This window comes from Anabrus simplex, chromosome 14 (genome assembly GCF_040414725.1).
Source record: "Anabrus simplex isolate iqAnaSimp1 chromosome 14, ASM4041472v1, whole genome shotgun sequence".
Classification (NCBI taxonomy): Eukaryota; Metazoa; Arthropoda; class Insecta; order Orthoptera; family Tettigoniidae; genus Anabrus; species Anabrus simplex.
The window spans coordinates 77,317,743-77,339,874 of NC_090278.1; the positions used below are offsets into that span (position 1 = coordinate 77,317,743).

A 22,132-nucleotide genomic window follows, 5' to 3' on the forward strand; every position below is an offset into this window, starting at 1 on the left:
CAACAGGAAATGTCTCTGTCGTAACATCAAACTGAGGCACTGCCCAGAAGCCCTATGTGCCAAAGAACTCTTGATTCTGAGCAGGAAAGGATTGTTGGACAAACTGGAGGTCCAGGAGAAGATCTTAGAAAAAGATACTAGGGCCAATCAAAGTAGATAGAAAGTACAGAAGGCAACCAAACCAGGAGCTGTACAGTTATACTGAAAAAATCACTGACATAGCCAGGAAGAGGCATCTGACTTTCAGTGAACATGTCACGAGGATGAACCCAACTAGGATGACCTACCGGCTTCTCAGGAAGATAGGGACACCATGGCTAACAGAAGTGAAGAAAGATGTAGGAATTGGGAGTAACTGAAAATGACATCAGAAACAGAGCAGCCCTCAGAAGAATAATCAAACAAAAGAAGTTTCAGACATGTAGACTCTGTTGGAATCAGATTATATAATAAGCTTCCAAATAAGATTAAAGATATTTAGTCCGGTCAGTTCGTTTACCACAGCTTTAAACAATCTCCTGCTGAGTAGCTGCTTCTATAGTACAGAAGAATACCTTGTAAACATTCTTAATATCTAGTATAGAGCCTTAAAAATAAGTTAATGTCACGTTGATTATGTACATATTGTTAACACAACACTCATAGATTTTTATTTTGTCTTGAGAATATTGATTATTAATATTATTTTTAAAAATTAGGATGTGCTGTCCTAACGTGAGGTATTTAGTGTTCTTGTTTTTTTCTTTTTCTTCTTTCTCAAAATGTTCATTATTGTGCATATATTATGTTAGTATTAAGAAATCACTCGACAACTCCTATACTGGCATATTTCAAAATATGTAATTATACAGTCTATGGAAGCTAAATACAGTAAATGAATGAATGAACAGACCACCTCGTAAGAAAACAGACACCCTCTGGAGAAAGGAAAGAAGGGAGAAACACAGCCAGAGAATGCGCAAGTACTAAGCAAACATCTAGTTCTTCTCTAACGGAAAAGTTGAACATCGTGATCCTCAGATGGCCAATTCGAAAGAATAATCAGAAATACTGTTCTTCGAAATGTTATTTCTGTTGCTTGTATTTAATTATTGGTACAGTCCTTTCTCATGTATCAGTTTACAAATTGACTCGTTCCTGGTCTGGGGTTCAATCTGGAATTAGTGGAGATAACTTTGCATGGGCAGAAAATCAACATCGTGGTAACCAAGCATCCAGTCTTTGTCATCTTCCTCCTTACAGTGTGCCAGAACTCTGCCTTCTATGTACAGCAGGTACAAATCGCACAGTTTCAAACCTGTCTCCACTGCCTTTGACTGGTGTTTCGTCTAGACAGCAAAGCCCCTTACACGCAGTAACATCACCAAAGGCAGCAGAATATTTATTTCTCGTAACAAATATTTTGCAAATATTTGTGGCTGTAAAATTGTGTGCCAAATCAGTGACAATTTTGCTGAACGTAGATCACGATGCTGTATTTGTTTGGATGTTCTATGTAATTCTTTGTCAATGGTAAATCACCATTTATACTGTATATGTAAAGAAAAATAAAGTTTTACTGATTGGGGAGAGCTGAGCAACAGGGGTATTTCAAAATTTAAACATATGTAAGCTCATTTTATCCTAAGATAAATCGTGTGAAAATTACTATCTACAGTATTTGATCCTGTAACCGTACAGTACCCCTTGTTCTAGGGCAGCTAACCCTTGTGGATTTTTTCTCTCTTTTGATTTATCAGAATTCCTTATCTCCCCTGTGGGTGGAGTACCCCCTGCATGTTGTAAGAGTCTACTAAGTGGCGAACAACCAAAGAATCTGTACTCGCTCTCTTATCTTCTGAGCCCATCAATACGAAGGTCGATCAAATATAAACAGGATTTTTTTTCCTGAACATCAACAGTTGGTAGGACTGGCCCCATGCTTCTGCTATGCTTAGGTCAGACCATTAGGAATGGGGAGAGCGTGCTTTTAGATATTTCCCGCCGTTTCGTCAGTAACGGTCACGATGTCGGAGGAACAGGTACACCCCTCCACAGCGCAACGCATAATTATAAAATTTCTTGCTTGTGAAGGAGTTACTGGGGCAGAAATTTGCCAGAGATTGACTGCACAGTTCAGTGATCAAACATTGTCAAGAACACATGTGTTTGCCTGGCATAAAAAGTTCAAGGAAGGACAAGAACATGTGGAAAATCAGTAACACGATCGCCGTCCTCGGACCAGCATTACAGACGAAAACATTTGTGCAGTTAAAGACATTATCGATGATGATAGACGGGCAAGAGTATCAGAAATTGCAGAACAAGTCGGAATCAGTTATAAGAGCTGTCGAGCAATAATCACAAACGACCTACAGTTCCGTGAAGTGTGTTCCAGATGAGTCCCTCGCCTTTTGTTTCCAAGCTACAGGAAATGCACTGGACTACAATTCATCATCCTCCTTACAGCCCGGACTTATCGCCCTGCAATTTCCATTTGTTCAGACCACTTAACCCTGACAGTAACACGTCTATAAATATCGCTTTAGTTACACCACACGTTTCGAAGATGTCACTCAAAGCCTATTATTTAAAGTTACATTAAAGTTACCAGATGGAATGAACAAGGAATAGAGGTGGTGGAGGGGATAACTCTCCCCTCCTTAAGAGGAATAGATGGCATTCATTCGCACAACACGTCAGAAAAACGTATGGTGTTACTGTCAGGGTTAAAGAAACTCTAGGAGGGCAACGATCTGAAGATGATGAGAGTGTGGAAGACTTAGTGCGCAACTGGCAGGTGACACGACCCTGTTCTTTTTTACAATGAGGGCATCAAAAAGCTGCCCATACACTGTAACAAATGAATTTCCAAAGCAGCAAACTATTTGGAAAAATAAACTGTAATTGCCTTGTGTTTTTCAATAAAATAATTTAAATAAAAAATGAAATCCCGCTTATATTTGATCCCCCTTTGTATATCTGTAATTCTGTTCTTTTATGTTTAACATAGAAATTGACATATTTATACATGTTTCAGGCTACATGAGTAAGCTGACTTCTAAGCTCCGTCTGATGGTTGCCACCAGAACAGATGACAGAGTTCGACTCATGAATGAGATCATCTCTGGAATACAAGTGATCAAGATGTATGCCTGGGAAAAGCCATTTGAGAGACTTGTTGGCTTATCAAGAAAGTAAGAGAATTATTTCTATTTATTATATAGCGTATGTCTTTTAGTGCCACGAGTGTCTGAGGACATGGCAGTGTTCTGGAGGTTTATATAGCTTTTACCAATGTGAATAAGGTTTCTGAATGTTCGTAAATTTAATAGATTTTACTCGAAATATTTTTTGCTAGCACCGGCGTATATTATCGTAACATTTATTGGTGTATTTAATGTGAGATTCTTGACGGCCATCATTTCTCCTTATTCCCAAGAATTCACTGCCAAATGTTTGCAATATTTTCGTAACACTACTCCTTTGTCGGAAGTCACCTAGAACAAATCGTGCTGCTTTCCTTTGAATTATATCCAGTTATCATATCAAGTAGTTCTGGTGCGTGTCCCAAACACGAGCCATTCTCCAACTGCGGTCTTACCAGAGACTTATACGCCCTCTCCTTTACATCCCTACTACAACACCTAAATACTATCATAACCATGTGAAGAGATCTGGGACCTTTCTTAACTACTGCGTTAATATGATTACCCCAATGAAGATCATTCCTTATATTGACACAAGTCTGATAAACGGTTATAACCTAAAAACATTGTAAGTAATGCAAGTATCAAGCTCAAATTCTTCTTCTTCTTCTTCTTCTTCTTCTTCTTCTTCTTCTTCTTCCCGATGAGGGCTGCTAAGGACCACGTGCCAATTTCAATTCAGTTCCTCATACTGTGTTGTTTTCTCTTCCGCTCCTTCCAATTTTCTTTCATCCTTTCACTATGCTGTTTCCTTCTGTCCTCGGACCACTTCGCACCAGGCTTCTTGTTCAATCTTCCTTGAAATCCTTCCATACTTACTACCCTTTTTCTAAAAATTTCTCACCGGGCGAGTTGGCCGTGTGCGTAGCGGCGCGCGGCTGTGAGCTTGCATCCGGGAGATAGTAGGTTCGAATCCCACTATCGGCAGCCCTGAAAATGGTTTTCCGTGGTTTCCCATTTTCACACCAGGCAAATGCTGGGGCTGTACCTTAATTAAGGCCACGGCCGCTTCCTTCCAACTCCTAGGCCTTTCCTATCCCATCGTCGCCATAAGACCTATCTGTGTCGGCGCGACGTAAAGCCCCTAGCAAAAAAAAAATAAAATAAAAATAAAATAAAATTTCTCTGTCCACAGTTTCTTCTTCTCTTATATTATTTCTTTCTAAATCTTTCCTTACTTCTTGAATCCAGCTGGTTGTTGCCTTTTTGTCCCAAAGGTACTTGAAAATCCTTTTTGTTAAACTAGAATCATCCATTCTGTAAATATGTCCAAAAAATTGCAATATCTTTTTTCTTATGGTTACTGTTATGTTTTCTATGTTCCTGCTGTATATTTTATCATCAGATCTTCATTATTATTATTATTATTATTATTATTATTATTATTATTATTATTATTATTATTATTATTATTATTATTATTATTATTATTATTATTATTATTATTATTATTATTATTATTATTATTATTATTATTATTATTATTATTATTATTATTATTATTATTATTATTATTATTATTATTATTATTATTATTATTATTATTATTATTATTTACGTAGTCATACTGTCATAATATTTGTGAGGTTATGTCATGAAACATGTGCTGTATATATTTATGAGTTTAGTTAATGTAAGAACCTGTAAATTAATATTATAATTTATTCTTACCTGTATTTTGTAATCCATAATTGTGAAACACACTGTACCTTCCAAAATGGTATAGGCACGAGAACGACTGAGAATATTCCGTACATTTCAATCTATGTATTACGCACTCTAGAATTTTCACTAAGGTATTTCTTGCAACGAATCTTTCTGGAAGTTTGGCCAGGACATATATATAAGGAGACGATGTTGACGGTAAGAGTTACTGTTAAGAGAGTTATTGTTTAGTAGGAGTTTCATTGGTGAACACGTGTTGTGGTTAGGTTGACATGCTGATCTAGGCAGTCAGTAATCATCTGTTCCAACTGTGGTTCAAGGTTGTAACCTCTATGTGCTGTGTTATTCAGTTGTTTTAAAATGGTGGCTTGTGACAGCAGTGATCAAGGTTATGTGTGTGTTTAACCCTTACCCCTCCAATTAAAGTTCTCTGTGTTTCCTCTACTACTCGTATTTTAAGTGTACATTTTTATCTTATATGACCTGTATTAATCTTTCACGATTTTGGAGATAGCACTTGGTTTTAAATGATGTAGTTAGGCTATACACGTTTACAGCAAGCTATACTGGAGCAAATAAAAGCAATATGTGGAATTTAAGACGAATTATTTTGCATTTTTATTATTTTATTATTACCGTTATCACATACCGATTGGTTTCGTTAATTATTTTATTGTACAAATTATCGCTAAAAAGCAATTGAAAAACTCGATTCAGTCTCTGTTTTCATACCTCGCGGTAGTTTGTAGGCTGAAACCACTGTAAACGGCAATTTCTTGAAATCTGAATCTGTTGATTTATAATTGTGCCAGCCGTCAGCATCAGGTACATGTTGGGTTACAGTACACAAACAGACGATCGTCAGTTCACTTTTAGGCATCGTGAAATTCTATTAAATATATTCATTAGGAGCAGAGGTGCGAAAATACTGAGGTTTTGTGTGTTGCCTGACATATACAACATATATATGACTAGAAGAGCACATGGCGGCCATGTTTGTTTACTATCGCTCGAGCTTTCATGTGCGTGATTTGACAGCTGATGGCTACACTGCCATCTAAATAATGGATTTTTGGCTGAGTATCGAATAGTATCTGGATTCTACAAAGTTCCACGTGGAACCAAAAGATGGCAGTACAGTATATCATCGTGTATTTTGTCGGATAAGAGACGGCAGACGAGCGGTGGGCGATACAATGCCATGTCGGGTCTCCCCCGACATGTGACCGGAACGGGAATATCGTAATGTCGGGCCTCACCCGACAGACGAGCGGTAAAGGTTAATTTGTAGATAAATGTAAGTAAAATAATTGTATCAACTGACAGCATCTTGTGTGCGTCTTTGTGGATGTGTTAACATTAACAGCTAGGTACTTACATTGTTCCCCGTGAGGTACTGTTACACCATCAACATAATAATTAAAACTGAGAGGACTTTTCCTCTTGGTGAAACTTACAACTTGACTTTTCATCCCATTTACATTCGGACCATTGTCTGCTGTCCATCTCACACCATTGTCAAAGTCCCCTTGTATTAGCTCACAGTCCTGCAACTCATTTACTACTCTATACAGTATAACATCATTCGCAAATATCCTTATTTGTGATTCAACTTCTTTACTCATATCATTTATCTATATAAGAAAATATAAAGGTCCAATAACACTGCCCTGCGGGACTTCCCTCTTAACACTATGCGCCCACTGGTAGTAATATTACTACCATGCAGCGTGCGCCTGAGTACCGCTGTTAATAATACTACTACTATGATCTTTGAAATTCAGCTACTCGAAAGCTATTCACGTTATCGAATTAGTTTTGCTTTGACGTGTTGTTGATTTCTTTTACTATCGTTAGGTGGTGTTGTCGATCGATAGTGATTGGTGGTGCAACTTAGGGACAATGTTTCATAGCCACGTGCGCTCAGTTAAATCTTACGTAATTACTGACATACGTACTCCTCGCACGCTCCGATTAGATAAGCTCAAATTTATGTGTGTGTTTTCTAATAATAGATTATATGACTTCACAGATTTAGAATGAAAGTGTAGTGAGGCAACAGTCTGCAATCATCTCTAAAGTAGTCGATTTATACTGTATAATTATTGAGATATGGATCCCGGACCTTGTACAAGTAAAGGAAATCCTACGCGTGCATACAGCCCACGGATAAGTGAACAGATTATTATGGAACTTGTGAACGATTCAGATTCTGATCTGTATGAAAGTGATCATGAAGAAGAAAATGAAAACTATCAAACTTTTCTAGTGAATTAGAAATTCAAGTGTGTGAACAAGGATATCAGAATGGACTGATATTGTAGCCTGCGGAAGGTAAGCGTTTTTTTATTTGATTTCGTGGGATAGCCCACTCTTTGTACAATATGTATTTAAATTTGTTAATTTATAATGCAAAATCTGACAGCACTGTGATTTTTTTTTTTCTTTCTGAGAGTCTAAATTACACTGGCACAGGGCAGGGACGCCATCTTGAAACGTCCAGGCTCATAGTGTTAATCATTACTAGATAAGACAATGCTTCATCTACTCTAATTCTCTAATTCTATCCATGCAACCATTCATTTTTGTCTAGTCCAATTTACCCCAGGGTGTCCGACAATGCTGCATACTGTCACCCATTCTCTATAACATCTATGCTGAATATGTGATGAAGAAAGCCCTCAATGACTGGAATGGAGGCATATCAATTGGTGGACGAATAATTAGTAACCTGCACTTTGCTGATGACACCATTCTCCTTGCCAGAAGGGAAGAGGCGAACTTGCAAAATACTAGCAACAGTAAAGGATGGAAGTTTTGAATACGGACTAGAGATCAACCTGAGCAAGTCCAAATTAATGTTAATCGATAGAGCAGCAAAGATTCAGCTGGCTGGTCGATTAAGGAAACTGGAAGTGGTTAATGACTTTATATACTTTGGTTCAACCAACTGTGATACAGGAAGTTAGTTACAGTTAAAAAACAAAACAGGAAGTTCTTACAAAGAGATTAGGAGAATTTAATTGTATAAAGTTGTAACAGATTTGTCCATAAGATTAAAGCTATGAACATTTTAAACATAGTTTTTATTGCATTTGTTGGTTGCATTTTATTTAAAGTTTTTTTATGTTTCACTGTTTTTGTATATGTTTTTCATTTTTGTGTTATTTTTAAGCTGAAGATGACCTCTAGGCTAGGTCGAAACATGTCCATTGCAGCTTTTTTGACAGACCCTTTATTAAATGGCAAACATGTATTGAATAGGTGGACTTTATACAATTAAATACTTTTAGAATTTTATCTTAGATATTTAAAGTTAATACAGAACTGGCTTGAAGTTCATTACTCACCTTAGGCAATTCCAGTTTAAGAATCTTCTTTTTTTTGATATCTTAGTAATTGATACAGATAACCTTGTTCACAATTTTCGTATATCAATATTTCAAGAAAGCCTCCGTGGCTCGGGCGGCAGCACGCCGGCCTCTCACCTTTGGGTTCTGTGGTTCAAATCCCGGTCACTCCATGTGAGATTTGTGTTGGACAAAGTGGAGGCGTGACAGGTTTTTCTCCGGGTACTCTGGTTTTTCCTGTCATCTTTCATTCCAGCAACACTCTCCAATATCATTTCATCTGTCATTCATTAATCATTGCCCCAGAGGAGTGCAACGGGTTTCGACAGCCAGCACAATTCCTATCCTCCCTGCTAGATGGGGGCTTCATTCATTCCATTCCTGACCCGGTCGAATGACTGGAAAGAGGCTAGGGATTTTCATTTTCAGTATTTCAAGAATGGGTGCTTGTACAGTGGATGTTCTTCTATATGGTATTTTCTTGGTTATGATTTTTGACAAACCAGGGTCAGTGGCTCAGATAGTTGAGACACTGGCCTTCTGAACCCAACTTCGCAGATTCGATCCTGGCTCAGTCTGGTGGTATTTGAAGGTGCTCAAATACGTCAGCCTTGTGTCGGTAGATTTACTAGCACATGAAAGAACTCCGGGGGACTAAATTCTGGCATCTCGATGTCTCCGAAAACTGTCAAAAGTAGTTAGTAAAAATTAATAATATTATTAAAAATAAGTTTTTATATTTCTTAATTTATTCATTTATCTACGATGTTCCCTTTCAGGCGAGAGATCAAGGTTCTGAGAGCAGCATCGTACCTGCGAGGAGTATACTTGGCCTTCATGGTGTTCTCGGAGAGAACTTCGTTGTACATCACTGTGATAGCCTACGTACTGTTGGGAAATCACATTTCACCAGACAAGGTAGGTTAAGGCCTATTTTCATGTTTATGGTCATTTGTGTCGACAAACTCTGGAGGGACAGGAACGCTATACAAGAGGGAATATATAATGGAGCAATGGGATAGGACGACCAGTTGTGTTGATGGAAATAATAATAATAATAATAATAATAATAATAATAATAATAATAATAATAATAATAATAATAATAATAATAATAATAATACGTAGGATGAATCACAAGTTATGCAACTATTTTTTTCTCGCGAACCGGAGAAAATACGGAAAATATATGATATGCATTTGGAAACATAAGGTATGTACTTGCGTATGGTGCCACTAGATGATGTATGTAAACAACAGTGTGGGTCTAAGCATGTCCCCAAGTTCAGTGTGTGAGTGAGAGCATCGCAAAATGTAAGTCGACAAGCAGGAGCAACGATCGTATATTAAAATAGCAGTTCTCTGCGGCAGAAATGCACGCCAGTGCCATGCAGAGCCTTGGGAGATTATTTCGAAGGTCTGTAACCTGCTATTTGCTTTACGTCGCACCGACACAGATAGGTCTTATGGCGGCGATGGGACAGGAAAGGCCTAGGAATGGGAAGGAAGCGGCCGTGGCTTTAATTAAGGTAGAGCCCCAGCATTTGCCTGGTGTGAAAATGGGAAACCATGGAAAACCATCTTCAGGGCTGCCGACAGTGAGGTTCGAACCCACTTTCTCCCGGATGCGAGCTCACGGCTGCGCACTCCTAACCACACAGCCAACTCGCCCGGTAAAGGTCTGTAACCAGTGGAGATCAGTCCTTTGTACATAGTCTTGTGTATTTGCTGTATATACCATAATAAAACAATGTTTACCAATGACCTGTGTTCTATCACTTTCCTACGAGAATTTCCTGAAGTCAGAATTTGTCTTGAGGCACTATGCATAAGTACATGCCCTATATTTCGAAATGCATATCTTGGATTTTCCGTGTTGTCTCCTGTTCGCAAGAAAAAAAATAGTTGCCATGACTTATGACTTGACCCTCGTAGTAGTAATAATAATAATAATAAAATGAAATGGCATATGGCTTTTAGTGCCGGGAGTGTCAGAGGACATGTTGGGCTCGCCAGGTGCAGGTCTATCGATTTGACTCCCGTAGGCGATCTGCGCGTCGTGATGAGGATGGAATAATGATCAAGACGACACCTACACCCAGCCCTCGTGCCAGCGAAATTAACCAATGATGGTTGAAATTCCTGACCCTGCTGGGAATCTAACCTGGGACCCCTGTGACCAAAGGCTAGCATGCTAACCATTTAGCTATGGAGCCTGACTATTATAATAATAATAATAATAATAATAATAATAATAATAATAATAATAATCAAGAATGAAACACTCGACAAGAAAATTGAAAAACTCTCAAATACAATCAGAAAAAGGAAACGTTTTTTATAGTCATCTTCACAGAATGAACTCTAATAGATTAAGCAAACAAATCTTTGACATCTTCCGTAATTGCAAAACAAAACCCAACTGGTTTAAAGAAACTGAAAGAGACCAAGTAAATTTCACTCTCCGATCAAACAGCTAAAAAATAACGAAAGACAAAAATATAAGGTTCCAAGACAATTCTACATTGAAAACCACACATATTATCTCGGAAGACGAGAGGAAACGAAGATCCAAAAGATTGAAGAAATACTGGGCACTAAGAAAAGAACAACACACAGAGAAATGATTGATTCAACGTACCCCATAGAGGGTGAAAGGAAAGAAGAAAGAAAAGAGGATTCTACAGACTTGTGCAGGGAGGTCCTTATAAGCTAATTAATGTGTACTAGTGTTGTGAGGTTATAATTGTTGAAATTAGCCTAGCAGATTTTAATCCATTTCCCTCCCATTTCACCACCCCGTTCAACCATCCACATTGATTTTAATTTATTTCAATTTTTTAAATTCACATAGATTTTAAGTAAAATAAGGTACTTATTAAGATGTTCTTAAGAAGATAAATACTTTGTAATTTCACCTAAGCATTCGTAATACAGCTGAAGATGTTCCAAATGGAATGAAACATGTACTCTATATAATTGAATGATTTGCTTAATGCAAATATAAGTATCAAAAGGTGGAAATTTAACGTTGTTGATTCACTGTAAATAGCATTTGATATGGGAAATGAAGCTGATTTCTTGCAAACTAAAAGACCATGATGTGACCCCTCATGGGTTAAATATCAACGTAATATCATCTTTTACGACGTGGAATATCACCACCACAAGACGCAATATACAAGAACTGTTCATTAAAATATACAAGAACTCTACATTAAAAAAGAAGACATTAGTGCTATTAATATGCAAAGTTCCAAACTCTTTAAAATTAACTTTAGAGTGTGTATTTGTTAACTAATTTGCTATGAACTTTGGTATACCTTGGTATCTAATATAAGATTAAGATGTCCCTGATGAGGGTTGAAGCATGTTCTTTTAATTTAGAATTGTTAAAAGTGTATTTCTTTTAAAAAGATAATACAGTATTCTAGTACTGAAAAGTGTGGACTCTTCTCAATTTGATTTGAAACAAAAGAATCGTGCAAGAAGTGTGTTCATAACCTCTAATCTTTAATCGCAGCCACCTTGATTGGTATGGTAGCTGCTTCCAGTGGGAGTAAATACAGCGTTAGTTAACCCCTGCTGAAATAACTTGGCGAAATGTGTGACTTGCAAGAACGAGTCAAACATTAACCCAAAGTTAACAATTAAGTTTTCCTATTAAAAAAAAGACAACATAGTTATATGAAAAACTCCAATGACACCCGATACAGCAATGTTGGAGTTGTTTCTCAGCATAATCTCCATCAGAATTTAGATACTTGTCATATTGTGGGGTCAAGTGTTGTGTGCTGCCGCCTAGGAATGTAACCAGTGTGACTGAGCTCGATAGCTGCAGTCGCTTAAGTGCGGCCAGTATCCAGTATTCGGGAGATAGTAGGTTCGAACCCCACTATCGGCAGCCCTGAAGATGGTTTTCCGTGGTTTCCCATTTTCACGCCAGGCAAATGCTGGGGCTGTACCTTAATTAAGGCCACGGCCACTTGCTTCCCACTCCTAGCCCTTTCCTGTCCCATCGTCGCCATAAGACCTATCTGTGTCGGTGCGACGTAAAGCAACTAGCAAAAAAAGTAACCAGGGTGTGACATAAGTCTTCAGCTCTTCAACCATGTGAAAATGCTGACAGGAGGACAGGAATTTCTTGACATGCAAGAAAAGATGAAAATCACTGGAAGCAAGTTAACCCCTGCTGAAATAACTTGGCGAAACGCGTTACTTGCAAGAATGAATCAAATACGGTGGATGATCAAACACCTCCCAGCCGAACTTCTGCAGAACAGTTGATCAGCGCCGAGCTTTGCCATGGATCATTGCAACACCTGAACTGAGCATCCCACACCTCTTGTTTTGAATGGCTCATCACAATTTCTGTAGAAAGTTTATCACAGACCGAACCTCACAGGTGGCGGGAGGAAGAATACAAGCCGCCATTGCTGCTGCGCTACTGACACCAGGCAGGACTTGTCCGGTCGATATATGATTGCTAACCATACATCTGTCGCAGATGCTCATATTTTCCGGTTAAATACATTTACTTTACAAGAAATGAAATAGGGAAACTTAATTTCTGGATGGCCTATGGATATTTAATTCTGGGCCTTAGTCACCTTTTATGAAGATATACACTCGCAGGGGCATGGTTGTTATTTATCATTGTTGTTTGTTCCAGGTGTTTGCTCTGGCTCAGTTCTTCAATATCCTCCAGTTATCTATGGCTATCTTCTACCCTAATGCTGTACAGCTTTCTGCAGAAGCTAAAGTGTCCATTAAAAGAATTGAGGTATAGTATTATTCAGTATTACTATTTAGTTATAAGCTATAAATTTCATTTTTGTTCTGTACTGAAGTGCAATTATAAGAAATAAATTGACAAGAGGGTCCAGCTTTTCAATACAATATTTCAAGTAAATAATATTACATGAGTCTTGGGACTAGTTTCAGCCACTTAATGGCCATCTTCAGCCAAAATAAAAATTAAACAGATCATGTGATAACTAAAGAATATGGATATAAGATAAAGACAGTGTTGCAGGAATAATTATAATGTTAAAATACATATAACAACAAAAGTTATGGTTGTGATCTTCTTGTCATAATATGATGTTGTCTTCAAGTTGGGTTAGGACCTCAGGCAATGAAGTAAATCTGGAAATGATAGCTGAAACTGGGAATGAATAAATAAACAGAAAGGAAATTAAAAAGGAGAAAAAATATTTATGAGACTCACCTCTAAAGTGAACTATACAGTACATGTGATGTCTGATCTCGAGCGAAATGCTGACATGCTAGAGGAAGCAGACAGGCCATTCCATTCTTAGTCCGCTTACCTTGCATGTTTGGTTTTCCACTCAGACTCAGCGAGGGTTCCCACCTCTACTGCCTCAAGGGCGTGTCCTGGAGCGTGAGACTTCGGGTCGGGGGATACAACTGGTGTGGAGGACCAGTACCTCACCCGGGCAGCCTCACCTAATGTGCTGAACAGGGGGATTGTGCGGGGATGGGAAGATCAGAAGGGAGGAAGAGGGAAGGAAACGACCGTGGCCTTCAGTTGCATACCATCCCAGCATTTGCCTGGAGGAGAAGTGGTAAACAATGGAAAACCACTTTGAGGATGGCTGAGGTGGGAATCGAACCCAGGCCTCCCAGGGTGGCAGCTAATCACACTAACCACTACACCACAGAGGCAGACAAAATGAAATATGACGTTTTACTGCAAATATGCCATCGACTTCCGTTTGAGTTAATGGATAATCCAGTTCAGTAATCAATATACATCTAGTTGAGGAGCCTTCTAAGCGAATACAAGGATGCGACCTTCCCAGACGTCAATGGATGATCATTAACTGGATCCAAACCAGACAAGGCAGATGTGGATATCTGCTACACAAATGGGGATGGGCTACCTCTGCACATTGTGACTGTGGTGGCTCCTTGCAGACTGTCCACCACATTGTCACTGACTACCCTCTCCGTGCTTTCAGAGGAATGATAACGGACATCCATCACACAGTTGAAGCAATAGAATGGGTCAGGGAACTAGACCTAGAATTGTAAGATGGTACATTGTACATTTGTCCACAAACTTTGCATATATAGTATGTAAATAACTTTGATTCATCATACGGTAAAGTGGTGGCAGTGGTGATTATTGTTTTAAGAGGAAGTACAACTAGGCAACCATCCTCTATATAACACTAATCAGAGATAAAATAGGGAAGGGGTCCGACACTTCCAAAAATGAAGTTATCGGCTAAAGGAAGACAAGGGCCATGAAGGGCATGAAAATGAAAGACTCCCTAGGCCTCCATATGTAATAACGTTGGGGTCTGAAAAGAACTAGAGTTGACCAAGGGAGGTCGGATAGGATAGATGAAAGTTGGGAGGCTGGCACAAGTAAGTGGAAGCAATGCTAGGACTCAGCTGAGGGCCCCGTGGTTGCCAAACCATGCTCCAAGCCCCTGAGGCCCCATTTAGTCGCCTCTTACGACAGGCAGGGGATACCATGGGTGTTATTCTACCGCCCCCACCCACAGGGGGATCATATGGTAAATAACTATCTTTTGGTTTAGCTTTTATGGCTAAAAAAGTGGAAATAAATTTTCATAAAATTATTGACAAAATAAAATTTAAAGAGCAAAAATGTACCAAAATAACTTTTAACAAATGAGAAAATTAGGAAAAAAATTTCACTACCGACAGGTGCCTCTACTAAATGGTAATCCCAACCAAAAACTTTTTTTAGGGATGAACATGATCCAACACTGAACAGGTAGTAATTTTTGTTCTAAGGGATCTCCTGTCATTTATGCCATTATAACCTTTAACTGCCTAAAATATTCCTCTAAGTTGATATGAATGTCGTGTTACAGAATTTCCTGCTGATGGAAGAAAATACAATGCTGCTCCAATCAAAGACCCAAAGCCAGGTAGAAGATGAGAAAGGAAAGAAGATTGGAGTGATCATTCAGAATCTGAAGGCTCACTGGGTTCCTAACTCTATCACAGAGACACTCAGCAACGTCTCTTTGAGGGTGGAGCCAGGGAAACTCTGTGCTGTGATAGGACCTGTTGGCTCTGGGAAGGTATGTATCATATGATAGGGTTTGTTTATTTATTGAAAAAACAAAACAAAATAGGAGACTTTTGTTTCGAACTGACCAACAGAACTTTATTGCTGTTCTTGCTTATTACAGACTATGAATCTCATTGTTGAATGTGAATTGATGGTTGAACTTCTTACAAAATTGTCAATACTATATATTTTTTATGTCCAGTTAATACGAAAGTTCACACATAAATAGATATGTTTCGACCCGGCATTGGGTCATCCTCAGTAAGACATGTATGATGCATTAAAAACATAGGAAACACACAAAATGAAATGTGAAATACACTTCTGCATTGTTGACTCCCCATATCACTAAGTCATCTGCAAACAACAATATTTTCACATCCCCTCCATTATTATTATTATTTTTTTTTGCTATTTGCATTACGTCGCACCTACACAGATAGGTCTTATGGCGACGTTGGGGTAGGAAAGGCCTGGGAGTTGGAAGGAAGCGGCCGTGGCCTTCAGTAAGGTACAGCCCCAGCATTTGCCTAGCGTGAAAATGGGAAACCATAGAAAGCCATCTTCAGGGCTGCCGACAGTGGGATTCGAACCCACTATCTCCAGGATGCAAGCCCACAGCCACGCGTCCCTAACCACATGGCCAACTCGCCCAGTAGGTAAACAATTGACAGGGTATCTGCCACCTAGGCAGCAGCCCTAAATGCAGATTGTTGACTGACTGACTGACTGATTGAAACTCAATGTCTCTTGTAAATTTTATTTTTATCCATGATTACCTTTTTGAAGATAATCACTTTGTTACTTTATTCTTTCAGAGTTCGCTTCTGCAAGTCCTGCTTGGAGAATTGCCTCTCAGTTCTGGTAGCATGGCTCTGGGAGGAACCGTGTCTTACGCATCGCAAGAGCCGTGGTTGTTCGCCGGCACCGTGCGTCAGAACATTTTGTTCGGTCAGCCCTTCGAAGCCAAGAGGTACCGAGAGGTCATCAGGGCCTGCGCACTCCAGCGAGATATCCAGTTGCTCCCGAGAGGAGATCACAGCGTTGTAGGAGACCGAGGAACGTCTCTCAGTGGAGGACAGAGAGCAAGAATAAACCTTGCCAGGTGAGAGGTGTCTTCTTCTTCTTCTTCTTCTTCCTCTTCTTCTTCCTCTTCTTCTTCTTCTCCTTCTTCTTCTTCTTCTTCTTCTCCTTCTTCTTGCTCAAACCACGGAAGTTAATATTAATGGTACTACAAGAGAAGCAAACCTCAGAAGAGGAGTAGGACAAGGCTGCCCGCTGTCGCCATATCTCTTCAACCTGTTCATAGAAAATGCAGATAGAGAAATGAAAGAGCATACTCATCATCTTCATTTCCCGTTTCCAGCTTCCCGGGTCAGGTTGTGAATCAAGGACCTATATCACTGCCTGTCTCTCCACCACTCTTCTCCTTTTTTAAGTACATCTTCTGGTTTTCCTCCCCTCTTCTCTATGCACTCCCACACTGAATCTGTCCACCTCTTTTGGGGTCTTCCTCGAGGTCTCTTTCCTGTTAACTTCTCTGAAAAAGCTTTTTTTGGCACACTCTCTTATCCCATTCTCATCATATGACCATACCACTTTAACTTTGTTGTTTCTATCCTGTCTTGAAGTTTCAAGATTTCTGTCCTTTTCCTTATCTCTTCATTTCTAATTCTATCCTTTCTGGTCTTGCTGCCTGTATTCTACTCTCCTCTTGTTTTATTGTAGTTCACGATCTAGCCGCATAGGTTAGTATGGGTTCATAATAAGCTGAATATAATACTTTCTTACATTTCTTCGGGACATACTAAAGCATACTAAAGAGCTGAATTTTAATGGTATTCAGGTGCACAGTATCTGCTTTGCAGCTGATATTTCTATCTTAGGTAATTCTGAAAAGGATATGAGTATGATGCTAAGAACATTCAACAAATCCCTAGAAAAATTTAAACTAAAAATAAATATTAAGAAAACAAAATTCATGATAGTAGACAAAAGAAGCCTACAGGTAGAAAACATGTAAAATTAAATAACACACAGATAGAACAAGTCACAGAATTTTCCTATTTGGATAGTGTAATAATCTCTGATAACAGATCCCTTTCAGAAATCAAGGAAAGAATAGTGGTAGCCAAACAAGCCTTCCAAAATAAGAAAAACTTATTGTTAAACAACCATCTCGGTATGGAGATCAGAAAATAATTTCTGAAGACCTGTGCCTGGAGTATGCTACTGTATGGGTGCGAAACCTGGACATCAAGGAAACATTAAGGAAGAAACAAAACTAGAGGATGCAGAAATGTGGTTTTGGAGAAGATGTACAAAAACAAGTTGGATGGATATAAACAACAAATGACCTTGTTTCAAAGAACGTAATGGAGGATCGATGTTTATTAAATATGATAAAGAGGAGGAAAGCAAAGTTCCTCGGATACATACTGAGACGATTCTCTTCTCCAAACCATCATTGAAGGTATAGTACTGCGAGAGAGACCCAGGGGACGACCAAGGATATCGTACATCAGGTCCGTCGGTGAACTGGCCTGTGGTTTATATAGCAACATGAAGAAGAGGCTAGCAGATCATCAGATGTGGCTATAGCAACAAGGCATTGCGTTTAGTAGATGATGTAGATGATGATGATGATGATGATGATGATGATGATTCTTTCGGTTTTGGTCGACTGGACCACGTTAATTTGTATTGAGCTTCATCTGTTTCTGGGCTTTAATCCTCATCCAGTTCTCCTTCGACCTTTTACTCTGCAATCTCCTCTTTTCTTCTGTCCATGCCTCTTTGGTACGGGATCTAACGTTATCTTGAAACCTCTTCATTGTGTTGATCCTTGACTTGTAAGCATCTCTGCTGCTAATTTCCTTTCCTTGTATTCCTATTTCTTCCAGGTCCTTCTTCACTTTCTGATACCAGCACACTGTAGTTTTTCTGATCTCAAAAAATCTTATCTGATCGGTCAGTCTTCCCGGATTCATTCTGTAGATATGTCCGAAGAGTATGGCTCTCTTGTTCCAGATAATATCTGAGATCTTTTCCATCTTGGGATATAATTTTTCATTTCCTTTCTTTCTGTATTATCCATCCCCTGTTCTTTTGGGTCGCAGTTTCTTCCTCAGAATATTTCCACCCACTAGTTCAAACTTCTAGACCATTTCTGTTTTTATCAGATTCAAACATTCAACTGCACATAAAGCCTCTGGGCAGATCACCGTCTAGTGTAGAGTCCGAGATTTGCAAGTAGCTGCATTAAGGTCTGATATATTGTTGTTGGTCTTGCTTGAGCCTTTCAGCTTTCAGCAAAATTGTGGAAATTGCTTAATTTTATGTTTTTTGTAGTATAGGGACCCCTGCTTCGTCTCCTAAAAAGGTTTTCCACATTAAAGAGGTAATAATAAAGTAGAATAAATTACTAATCTCTTTGTTACATAATTCCAGCTGCTGCAGTAAGCATCTTCTTTTGTGTTTTCAGAGCAGTGTACCGTAATGCAGACATCTACTTGTTGGACGACCCACTGTCGGCGGTAGACACTCACGTGGGTAAACATTTGTTCGACGAATGTATCAGCATGCTGCTGGCTGACAAGACAAGGATCCTGGTTACGCACCAGCTGCAATACCTGAAGGAATCTGATCACATAGTTATCATCAATAATGTAAGTACTGTAAACCCTCACTGTTTCTGACTGATGGGAACTACTCCTTTTGGTGAAACTTACAACTCGACTTTTCATCTCGTTCACTAACGTACCATCATCCACTGTCCATCTCACTACATTGTTTAAGTCCTGACCGAGCTCGATAGCTGCAGTCGCTTAAGTGCAGCCAGTATCCAGTATTACATGTAATAAATATCATTTTTGGTCTGTATTGATGATATTTGATTGAAATAATAACATTAAGTTATTTATTAGACCACCTAATCAATACAAAATCGTCTTGGATGATTTACATAAATTTGTTAACTAATAGTGGTACATGTTTCGCTTCCCTGAAGGCATCATCAGCCATAGAACCTTAAATTAAAAATAAGCGTCTAAATAACATGTAATAATGAAACGAATTTTAAAATCTTGAAGAGATTTGAAGTAAAATAACATTAAAAATAACAATGATGGTTTAAAAATACAATGTGATGAGATATAATAGTGGAAGTATTAACAAAATTAACATTAGAAGGCTGCTAAAATAAGTGCAATGGATAAAACAACAGATTGTTATACAACAAGTAGTAAGATTGCATAAAAATAAAGTTGATAGTCAGGCGGTTATAATTGAACGATGGCGAAAAATCGTATATAATCAAAGTAAAGAAGAGAGAATAAAAGTCAAAGTTAGTCGAGAGATCCGAAGTTAATCATGATTTTGAAGATAAAAGACGAAAGTCGGAGGCATATGGTGAAGTTGTAGAACACGTTGAGGATATGAAGTTGTAGAATAGAAGTTGAAGAACAGTTTCAAATAGGATCTCTATGGACCATCTCAAAATTTGAAGTAATGCTCAAATGTTGTAAATTGTGAGTTTGTAGATATTCTAGTTGAAAAAGCATATAATAGTGGAATCATTTGACGGTGACAAAGATAGCTTGTAACGTTATGATTTAGAAGTATTTGCAACAGTAGACTTCTTGCTACGTGTGTTATAGCTGAAGGAGGATCCAGCACAAGCCTTTTAAAAAAAATTTAAAATTCATTTCATTATTACATGTTATTTAGACGCTTATTTTTAATTTAAGGTTAAGACTATGGCTGATGATGCCTTCAGGGAAGGCGAAACATGTACCACTATTAATTAACAAATTTATGTAAATCATCCAAGACGATTTTGTATTGATTAGGTGGTCTAATAAATAACTTAATGTTATTATTTCAATCAGTATCCAGTATTCGGGAGATAGTAGGTTCGAATCCCACTGTCGAATGGTTTTCCGTGGTTTCCCATTTTCACACCAGGCAAATGCTGGGGCTGTACCTTAATTAAGGCCACGGCCGCTTCCTTCCCACTCCTAGCCCTTCCTTGTCCCATCATCGCCATAAGACCCATCTGTGTCAGTGCGACGTAAAACAACTAGCAAAAAAAAAAAAATATGTTTAAGTCCTTCTGCAACTCATTTATTGCTCTTTAGCAGTGGTATTCAGAGTGTGATAAGCGGAGTCGTCTCAGGGGGCAGACAGATTTATCGTAGCTTCTCTTTTCAGTGAGCAGATCAGAAAAGAGTTGAGCTTGCTCAATTTCAATAAAATCTTGTTTCAATTTAGTGTTTCAGTCTTCATTTTGTCAGGTTGTATCTCCAAATGTTTTGTAATCCACTGATTCGCACTTAAAGTCCCTTCAGTAGCAATGTATACAGTGCAATAGTATTTGTTGCATTAATAATTTGACGTTGTGTAGGGATAGCATGCCTGCCTCTTACCCGGAGGCCGCGGGTTCAATTCCCAGCCAGGTCAGGGATATTTACCTGCATCTGAGGGCTGGTTCGAGGTCTACTCAGCCTACGTGATTACAATTGAGGAGCTATCTGATGGTGAGATGGTGACCCTGGTCTAGAAAGCCAAAAATAACGGCCGAGAGGATCCGTTGTGCTGACCGCATGACACCTCGTTATCTGTAGGCCTTCGGGGTGAGCAGCGGTCACTCGGTAGGCCTTGGCCCTTCTGGGCTGTTGTGCCATGGGGTTTGGTTTGGTTTTGGTAGCAGACTGATATAACTTGAAAACAATATTCTTTAACCTATGGTAAAATAATGCACGTATCAAGCTTGAATTATTATTGTTGTTGTTGTGAGGTATGGCTATGAAGTGTTTACATCCATTTAGTATTAGTATTATTATTTACATATATATGGACGATACGATCGTATTATTTGTAAGGTTATGTCATTAAACATTTGTTGTATATATATGAGTTTAGTTAATGTAAGAACCCGTAATTAAGAGTATATAATTTATTATTACCTGTATATATGATGTATAATCCACAGTAAGGTTGTGCAACACACTGTAACATCCAGAATAACTTACCTTTGACTCTAGATAGTTTTAGAATGTTCTTTACATTATAACTATGTTATTAGGCACTCTATAATTTACGAGAAGGTCTGTTGTGACATATCCTTCTAGAAGCCCAGCCAGCAACCTATATTAAGAGACAATCTCGACGGTGGAGTGGAGTTATTTTTAACAGGAGTTGTTTTTGTGAACACTTGTTGTGTGTATGCCGACGTGCTAATGTGGCAGTCAGCAGTCAATTGTTCGAGATGGCAGTTGTAATCTTCTGATGTTTCCGTAGTAGTGTTTTGTTTGTGATGGCAGTTGATTAGGTTATGTGTGTTTAACTTGTAAATAATTGTAAATAAAATCCGTGTACACAAGTGACAGCATTTTGTGTGCATCTTTGTGAATACATCAAATTATACTCGTATATATCATTACTAGGCAAAGAAAACCTCACAATTTCACTCATGAGAAAACCACTTTTCTCCATCTGTCTTGTGAAGGCTTGCCACATTGCCTGAGAAGGGAACAGAATACTCCAATGATTGTATAACTGGGCTATCACTAAGCACAGGAAATGCCAGGAACAGTTCTCCGGCCATTGGTGACCGCTTGGTTTTGGGCTTCAGTAAACTTTTCGCTGAAGGAATTATGGGGTTTCTTTTCCCCAGTGGTGATACACACGATTGTTATTAATGGTGTAGTGGCTTAGCTGCTTGCCTGTCATATGGGCGAACGTGATTTGATTCCTGATGCTGCCGGGGTGGGATTTTCAGTTGAAAATCTCGTGATGTCAGGAAGGGCACGTGTCCAGCTATAACTCTTTCATGCCTCAGAGTGTGATAGCAA

General features: G+C 38.7%; 1 protein-coding gene across 1 annotated transcript in view; it reads left to right on the top strand.

Moving 5' to 3' along the window:
• Positions 1-22,132, top strand: part of LOC136885319 (ATP-binding cassette sub-family C member 4) — a 162,267-nt gene that overhangs the window by 90,768 nt on the left and 49,367 nt on the right. The window contains exons 6-11 of the mRNA XM_068230294.1: positions 3,020-3,176; positions 8,983-9,121; positions 12,876-12,986; positions 15,076-15,288; positions 16,097-16,383; positions 18,763-18,946. Of these exons, the coding sequence (XP_068086395.1) occupies positions 3,020-3,176; positions 8,983-9,121; positions 12,876-12,986; positions 15,076-15,288; positions 16,097-16,383; positions 18,763-18,946 (1,091 nt within the window). The remainder of the gene's footprint in view (positions 1-3,019; positions 3,177-8,982; positions 9,122-12,875; positions 12,987-15,075; positions 15,289-16,096; positions 16,384-18,762; positions 18,947-22,132) is intronic.